This window comes from Uranotaenia lowii, chromosome 2 (genome assembly GCF_029784155.1).
Source record: "Uranotaenia lowii strain MFRU-FL chromosome 2, ASM2978415v1, whole genome shotgun sequence".
Taxonomy (NCBI): Eukaryota; Metazoa; Arthropoda; class Insecta; order Diptera; family Culicidae; genus Uranotaenia; species Uranotaenia lowii.
The window spans coordinates 352,005,867-352,015,419 of record NC_073692.1 but is presented as its reverse complement, the minus strand read 5'-3'; the positions used below and the strand labels follow the sequence as shown (position 1 = coordinate 352,015,419).

Below are 9,553 nucleotides of genomic sequence, written 5' to 3'. Positions count from 1 at the left end.
AAGCTTCATACCTAAGAATTTGATGTTGATGATCTTATTTAGAATTTAATTTATATTTAAAATTGAAGAATTGGGTCTTTGAACAACGATTCAGCAAAATACTTCAAAAAAATAATTGAATATTCAGTTTTTAATTCAGAGCGAATTTAAACGAACACTTTTTTCAAATAATTGTTTTGGAATTGTTGCAAAATGAGAATCATTAAAATTTTGGTGAGGGTCTTACGCTGATATGAAGATGCCCAGTAAAAATATTGTAGATAACTTGAAGATTATTTTTTTTACATTTTCTTCCACGAAAATATGTGTTGACTTTTCATTTGGGAAATGACATTTATATCGGAAATTTCTTTAAAGAATTCATGAAATAATTTTCAAAAGGGTTCTCTCTAAATCATCTCCAAGGATGAAAATTTACGAAAATAATCTTTTTATCAACACTTTTTCGCAGTGAACATCTAAGATTCGCAGATTGGTTTATAAAAGGATGTCAAAATAAGTGTATTCAAAAATTTGCTAAAAGTTTTTACTATTTTTCTCTAATTTAATTTTTTTTAAATTACAAACCTTTATCTATTTAAACCAACAAAATACAAGTCTTATTTGCAAATGTAGACCACCCCCCCCCCCTCCACCAGCCTGTTTCTCAAAATAACCGTTTTTTCGCCAAATATTCACGATCCTTCTTATTGACTGATTTTTGAAAATTTGGAAAATCACCCCCCCCAAGAGCCAACTCTAGGACCGCCCCTGACTGCATATCACGAAACTTTAAAATTTAATTGCGGGCAGTTAGTATGAAGATGTTAGATCTAAGTTTAACGTGAATTTTAGCTATTGTCGCTGAACCCTAAAACCGGGGTTTTTGTTTAAATCAGCGCCGGCGACATTCATTGACGATATATCATGTTGACCAGACGTCTAACAAACATCTTCCAAGTATCGGTACCGGACAACAGCAAGGGCTGTCGACTGCCAAAGTGTTTGTTGAATTGATATTGTTTTTTTTTTAACATTTCTGGTTGGCAAAATTGTAAACTACCAGCGTTAAAGCTTCAGTTATCAACTGCATCAAAATATTATTTAATCGCGATATACAAAACTTTTCGATAAAAACTGCCGGGGGAAAACCCGTGAGATGAATTTCTAATTGGCTAATTGTGATATCTAACGAACTAATTGTGTATTTCGATCCAAATTCCTGAGGATAAGCTCAAAGCTCACGCACAAAAGATGGTTTATTTTGTATTGTGCTTTCGTATATTGTAAGTACTCATCTTGTATTTTTTCTCAAACTTTCCTACAACCCGCTTGGTTCAAATCGGTAAAATTACGAAATGACCTCTCGGCGCGTTAAAAAAACTATTAACTGTTCCCTCAAGATGCTATCAAGGTTTGCTATTTGCCCTTAAAACTCGACATACACTTTTTCATTTTTTCAATTGTCAACTCAACGCACTTGAAATTTCAAACTATTTGTTCAGACTGTTTTCTAGACTTTCTCATTGTTTTCTATTACCTCAAGCTGTCTCCTCAATCAACTTGATTATTAATTTAATGAGATACCGAAACCGTCCTCTCAACATACTTTTCGTTTCCAGGAGCAGTTATTACTCAGTTCAAATCCTATCGAGCTGCTCTCTCGAAGCGTTCCATAGTTCTTATGACAAACTGTTTAGTTAAAATTTATTCCTTGAATGGGAAAACTGTTCTTTTGAATTGTGTTTTGTCAATTTAAAACTATCCTGTAAGCTCGCATGAAATCAATTCATTAATTTATACGAGCTATCACCTGGACACGCTTTATTGTTCATTCTTATTATAAGCAATCTTCAAACTGTCCTCTTGATACCCTTTCTTCCTCCTTTCAAGTTGTCCCCTCGACACGCTCATAGTTGCATCATTTTTCAAGCTGTTCTCCGGACTCGCTAGATTTTCAAATTAATTTCAAAAAGTCAACACGATTTTTTCAAATTGAAAGTAGTCCTCTCGACTTGCCTTAAATTTCAATCTTATTTCAAGCTGTCATCTTAACCGACCTTCTAATTTCAAGCTGTTCTCTCAATTTGCTTGAAATTTCTATTGATGCATTCAGGCTGTCCTCTCAACTCGCCATTCAATTTCAAGCTGTCCTCTCAACTCGCTCGAATTTCTATCGATATGTTAGGCTGTCCTCTCAACTCGCCTGTCAATTTCAAGCTGTCTTCTCAGCTCGCTTGAAATTTATATCGATACGTTAAGGCTGTCCTCTCAACTCGCCTGTCAATTTCAAGCTGTCCTCTCAACTCGCTTGAAATTTATATCGGTACTCTCAGGCTGTCCTCTCAACTCGCCTGTCAATTTCAAGCTGTCCTCTCAACTCGCTTGAAATTTCTATCGATACGTTTAGGCTGTCCTCTCAACTCGCCTTTCAACTTCAAGCTGTCCTCTCAACTCGCTTGAAATTGCTATCGATACGTTTAGGCTGTCCTCTCAACTCGCCTTTCAATTTCAAGCTGTCCTCTCAACTCGCTTGAAATTTCTATCGATACGTTCAGGCTGTCCTCTCAACTCGCCTTCCAATTTCAAGCTGTCCTCTCAACCCGCTTGAAATTGTGAACATGATCAAGCTGTCCTGACGACTTGCTTGAAATTTAATTTTGATTTCATGTTGTCTTCTCAACGAAACTTTAATACTTAATTCACCAATTCCAGTTTCGGTATTATTTCACAACCCGCCGAAAACTACATTTCACTTAATGAGTATTCGAATTACTCATTTAAGCACGGTAAGTAACAAACTGATTGATTTTCAATCAAGTTTGATGAAAATAAACTCAGCGTGAATCGAAGACCACGTTTGTTTACGTTTTTATAATTTCTTGTTTTTATGTTATGTAACCAGAAATTACCTGTAACGGTCGCCAAATGTGCAGACCTGTCCGGAGGTCTCGCTACTCGGCTAGCACGCTTGCTGGCCGACTGGCTGACCGACTGACTCTTTGCACGCTTGTGACGAATGACGCGCTATCGGGTTAATCCATTCACACACATGTAACATGATATTCAGATACCGCAAAACGCAATCAGGTGTGGGTAGTTTGTAACATGGCAAGTCCCACAGAGGACTGATTTATTGATGTAGGAAAAGAAATTATAATTTTGATTGTGTAAAATTTAACAAAAAAAAAACGATTGGTAGATAAAAGCACAGACAAAAGTAAGCCTTTAATCTGTGTCAACACTTATTTTTGGGTCGAAAAAACTGCCTTCTTCAGGTAATTGCATAATGAGCTCATCATGTCAGGATTTTTTGTCGATTTTCTGAAGTTTTTCAACAGATGTATAGGAGCCGTGTTTCAAAATATTTATCTGTTTGTCGAGTCCCTCGCGTAAACCAACGTGTCGGTAGTAAACACATAGATGTTGATAAATACTGCCCTTTCGTAATCTGGGGAGTGCATTCTTGGCGCAAGTATGGAACGGATAACATTTCTTACGGCGATCATTTCGTCTTTAGTTGGTCTAGCTATGGCCGGAGACTATCACTGTTTGAGCTACAAATCGGCCACAACGGTAATGGCCGAGTGCCGGAAACTGCTCGGATACTCGCCGCATGGTTCATGGTATGAAACGGAACCCTGTCAGGTGTACTGTGGAACAAGAATCACCCGGATGTGGAACGAAGAATTGGGCGAGCCACTCATATCGAATTCGGGTCGGTTTCAACATGTCGGCAATGATACCGATCACTTCCAACGAACCGTGAACAATTGTTGGGAAAATGTTAAAGCTAGTGTGCCGAAGTGCGATCACTGCAGCCGAGCTGATGCTGCGTTTAGCTGCTTCAATACAGCAAACACTAGAAACGAGTCGTTCTTCATACCTCAAACGGACCTTCAGCATCGGCGGGTTCTGTTGGAGTGCGTCAACATGCTGCAGATCACGTCGCACGAGTTGGACTTCGTCAAGCGAAGTGGTTTGCTGAATCATCCGAAAGGCCGTTGTCTGGTGAGATGTCTGATGATACGAGAGCAGCTGTACAGTGAAGTCAACGGGGTCGATGTCTTCCGGACGTTGGTGCAACGGGGAGTTGACGGCAAATCGCGGGAGTTCCGGAAGCATGTTGCCAACTGTGTTCAATATCTACAACGGTGCTTTCTAGATCGCTGCACTCTGGCGGCTCGGATTGCGGCGGAATGCTTTGGGGAAAGGATATGGCCCGCTATCAATAAAATTGTTGAAGATCTTTGAGTGAACTCCACTGACGTGGGCCCTTAGAGTTAAATTGTTATTTATTTAATATTTTTAGTTTGACTTTCAAATGTTGGAGTTTTATCAAATAAAATCTGAAAATTATCAATTTTTCACCATTATTTAAAAACAAACACAAAAAAAAATAAAAATCAAACAAACACAAAAAATCTAACTTACTCTATGAAATCACAAAATATTAACAAAATTCTGAATCTTGAAACTAGCTTCAAAATTATAATAGAAATCTTGGAATGAATCTAAGTCTAAGATAATTTTAAAGAAATTAGGGTGCATGCTCACAGATCTTGAACTTTTCACGTCCTTAAATTTTATAAATAAGATAAATTATTCTACTTTTATCACACGTAAGTTTGGGCTTCCGAAATATTTTCGATTTCAGATACTTAGAACTCCGTCTTTCATTAAAGTTGTGATAAAGTCGTCGTGAACCCAACTTATTTTTCTAAAATTTCACTAAGAGATTTTAGAAAAAATAAAGCAAACATGTGTAATTTTTTAAAATCAATCTATGAACTGGCTCAAAGAGATGTACCGAATAGTGGTATTTGGCCAACGGCCGAATACCAAATATTGACATTTTCAACTATTCGGTTAAACAAATATTCGGTCGAATATTCTGTCTAGTTTAAAAAAAAAAAGCCAAGCGATTATTTTAATTTCCTTCTATTTTTTCCATCTTAATGCCTCTAGCCTCTTTTGAAGTCGATTATTTTCAAGCAGATGAAATTATCAGATGATGATCACAAGATCTTTTTAAAGTAGGGGGCTCTCTGATTTTCAAAACGTCACCAATAACTGAAGGATTTACCACCGAAGAGAGTGGGTTCTTGTGAAATCTGGGACTTGCTCACCAAGCTACTTTCTAAGACTTACATTTGATCATTTCTGAACTTCTAAATGTAGTTTTAGAAAATAGAAACACACTTGTGGGAAAATATCTTGAATTACACACTTGAAGTTGAATCTTTTCATGGTTTTTAGTGGTTTCTGATAGTTTTTCTTACAGGAAGAAATTCCTTCCTTTATTTTAGTCTGCCTTCAAAAACTAGAGTGCATAATTCGACATTAAGTGAATTGAATCTTTTTTAAATGACTTAAAGCGATAAATCAAAGATTATTTCGCCGAAAGAAACATAGTAAGGTGTATAGGGGAGATAAGGGCATAACGAGCACCCAGGGCATAATAAGCACTCCTTTTTTCTACAAAAGTACTTATTTTCTTAAACAAATTTTCATGAGGATTTGTTTTGTTTTACCTCTAGTATTAATTTTTCACCAAAAAAGAAATATCCTTTTCATCTTAACAGAAATATTGAATAATAACCAGCTAGGTTAGCAAGTGACGAAAACATTATAATTTTTGAGCACCACCAAATAAGTTTTTATGACCTAATCATCATCTTGATCTGAAATGTACGCCCTGCAACATGATCTACACATTGTTTCTCAATTTTCAACATCATTAAATTTTTTATTTTTCACATTAATCAATTTTAAAACGCTTTTTTACTTTAATTTGTTCACTAGAGGCGAACAGAGCACTATCAATGAAGGCATAATGAGCATTTTCTGCCGTATATTCTATTCTAGCATCTGTCGATTTGGCCTATCGGTAAGGTGTCGGAGAGGTAATCAGTAGACTCGAGTTCGATTCCTGTTCGAGGGGATTTCACATACCATTCATTATAGATTTTTTTGATTGTTACATTATACGGCTAGTAGCATCATCCGTCGAACAAAACACCATGTGTTAATTCTTTGAATTCTACAAACAGACCTAGATTATTTTGTTATTGCTCTGCTTGATGAATCTACGCCTCACCGTTTAGTGCAAAATGCATCGATCATGAATGATAAATGAAAAAAAAATCACCTTGACCAGGAATCGAACTCGAGTCTACGGATTACCTCTCCGTCACCATACCAATAGGTTAGGCTTGCCAGATACTTTCAGAAAAAAGCGGGACGTTTCACAAAAAAAAGCGGGACACAGCCGAAAAAAGCGGGACATTTAAGAAACTCTTAAAAAGCTTAATTGTATAGGAAAACTTATACGAATATCATCAGCCAAAGTTGTTCATAGAAAGTACACTAAGGTTTTTTCAACGCGGATTGATTTTGCCAATTTTTTTTTGCATGACTTCTATTTACACGGTTTTTGCCATATGCACCGTTATTTTCTACGGTTTTCGCGAAAAACCACACAATTTGAGAGAAAAAATATAAAGTCGTACATGTAAACGGTGTATTTGATACCGCGTAAAATTCCTTTGTGTAATTTGTATAAAAATTAGTTGGTTTAGTAATTTGCTAAAAAAAAATAAAACTCAAGAAAATTTCCATCTTTATACACTTTGGACAATTGAGTCAAAAATAGTGATTTATAATAGAAAGCACTTTAATTAAGATGCATGTCTATAACTCTATAATCTATAATTAAAGCAATTTAAAAAATATTTTCTTCAGACATTGGTTGAACGTGCTTCAAGAACACTAACTGAATCATAATACTTCTGTAATGCTAAGAGTTTCAGAGTTATCGAGTTATTCAGTATGGCTAGAAGCGATCATGAGGCAAAAAGTAGGGCAAAATAGTTACTTTTAAATCAAATTAAATCAAAATAAGTGACAACATCACGTCAAAAATTATATCAATAGAGACTTCAAAAATAACAATCAGAGGATTGAATAACCAACTTGTCTGTTCCGTTAAATCAAAAACAGTTTTTTTTAAAATAAGGATTCATAAGCTCCTAGACTGACTTAATTTGAGTCATTATTTGATATATTTCAAGTCCTGAGGTTTTAATTATTTTTTGTTTAAGTTCAAAACTTATCCATATTTTAAGTAGATTTTAAAGTAACGTTTCCATGCGAAAAACTTATCATTAAGGTTATTAAGGGATTTTTTTTAAATATCTGATAATGAGCATGATAGTATTTTCTATTCTGGAACCGATGTATTTAATCTTAGTATCTTTTAGTTACAAAAACCAAAACAAAAAAAAATTACCTGAGGACCTGAGAAATTCACGAAAACATTAATAAAAAATTTTCGAAACATTCAAGATTTGAGAGGAATTATTTTCTAAATTAATTTAGAATAATAAATTCAAAACTTGTATTGAAACCCTCTTTGTGTGTGGTAGAACTTCCAAGCTCGAGTGAAATTTACGAAGCAAAAATGTATGAGGTCCTCAGAGTCAAAGGGGTAAAAGTGTAAACATGGTCGATATTAAGTTAATAATCTCAAACGATTCTTTTTTAACTATATTTGGAGAGTTTTTCAAATTTTTAGAATTTTATTCAAGTACTCTTACGTCCAATAGAAAAACACTAATTTTCGAATAATATGTACATATATGGAAAATGGCCAAAAATAAAAATTTAAAGCATGTTTTCTCGGAATATGCGTTTATGCATTTATATCCCTTTGGCTTCAAGTGCCTCATATGAGACTTTGAAACAATTGACTATTGAAAAAAATCTAAATTTTGTATCTAAAACAAATTGATGTTCCAATTCATTCTCCTGAACATTAAATTCCACATTTCAATGTGTAAGCTCGTAATCTTTCACTTCAACTAAACTTCACTTTAGTTTAGTTATCCCACTTTAAGATAATTTAAAAAACCGAAGCAAACTGTAATAGAGCTTCATTGAATAAGATTTTAAAAAAACGTTGATAAAACGCTTTTTTATGAAAGAAATTGTTTCCTAAAAATACGAATAATTGAATTAACAGATATTCAAGTACGACCTGTAGAATAAAATTCAAAAATAAGCAAAGTTCGGATAGTTTAAGTACTTACATAATTAGGATGAATTTTTTTGAAAATAGTTACTTAAGGGACTGCTTATACTGCCCCAGGGGGGTTCTCATTATGCCTCTGCAGTGACTGGTTTTCGTCTTTGGGTAAAAAATTTTAAAATGCATTTTTAAACGTTTTCATCTACTTTTTCAAGTTTCATCCAATTAGGCAATAGACTATTTGAGTGTCTGAACCAGATACAATGATGTAATTCACATATTATAGCTGTTCTCTATGGATAAATAAGCGTTTTCCCTAAGGTGGCCATTATGCCCTTATCTCCCCTACATACGTGGTATTTCACATATGAGACTGTAATCTGGGTATATTTCATATGGACAGTCACGGGGTTGATATTTTTTTCGAGGTTTCTAGAACAAAATCTCTTTTTTTATTGTTTTAAATTGAAGTCCAATGTTCAAAATAACGAACTGTCAGGTTAGATGAAAAATGACTGTTATGAAATTTTGGTGGATTAGGATGAGCTGCGACTACACGGAAAAATTGAGTTATGCATAAAATGTATTTCAATTACACTTTCATTTTATCTAATCCGTTGTTGTTCAAAATTTGTATAACCCCGATTCAAATCTGAGTAGTTTTAGGTAGCCGATATGCAGATGTGAACTAAAATTCGATTATTCATCTCTGTATAAAATGTTACTGTTGTTGGAATCCATTCAAAGGGATGTCGAAGCGAAAAAAAAGAAAAAATATTTTAACTTTTGGATGGATACGGAGGAACAATCCAGCATTTTTTTTTCTTAAAAGAGACTGTAAATTTATAACAAGTCAAACAAAATATATTTTTGTTAGCTGAATATGTAGCTTCTCTTCCTTTAGGCTTCGGAAACTGGTAAGTAGATGTATAATTTCTTCGAACTGCTTCATTTTCTTTATTATTTTCATGTATTGCTCAGATGTTTTTGATTTGGAAGAAGAAAAATCTCTTCCCCGGAGCTGATCCATATGCATACGAAAACAAGAAAGGGAGTGCAAGATAAGTTATCCCATTTTACTTGAGCTGCTGCTAGACGTTGGCTGCTTCCGTTGATTCAGTGAGATAAATCAAATGTTGAAGGCAATAATTGAATTATTCATAACTATCTGCTATATTTTAAGTGCATCCGCTGGGAGAACCTGGGTGTTCAACGACATTGAAAAATATGCGACGGTCCGAAGTCGCAGTGACATCGGTCAGGAACAGGTGCTGGAAAAAGTGGACGGCCGAAACCGTACAGAAAAAGTCCTGAAATAGGTGATTCGAGTCGAACTCTACAATCCAGAAGAATATATCCAGGAGAAATCAGTCAGAAACAAACCGGTTCGACTAAGAATGACAAGGAGCCGGTCAAAAAGAGAGTCCTGTGAGGACAGCAGAAAACATCAATGGGATCCGCTGACAGCAGAAGCTTGTAGGACAGGAAAAGAGAATTTCAATCGAAATTTTTCAAAAGGTAATTATTATGCTTTTATTTAATATA

General features: G+C 34.9%; 1 protein-coding gene across 1 annotated transcript; it reads left to right on the top strand.

The window, feature by feature from the left end:
* The first annotated feature begins 3,456 nt into the window (after nt 1–3,456).
* On the top strand, nt 3,457–4,233 carry LOC129743068 (general odorant-binding protein 45-like). Its single transcript, XM_055735010.1, has one exon. It carries the CDS (start codon nt 3,457–3,459, stop codon nt 4,231–4,233), a length of 777 nt encoding a protein of 258 aa, XP_055590985.1.
* The last annotated feature ends 5,320 nt before the right edge of the window (nt 4,234–9,553 follow it).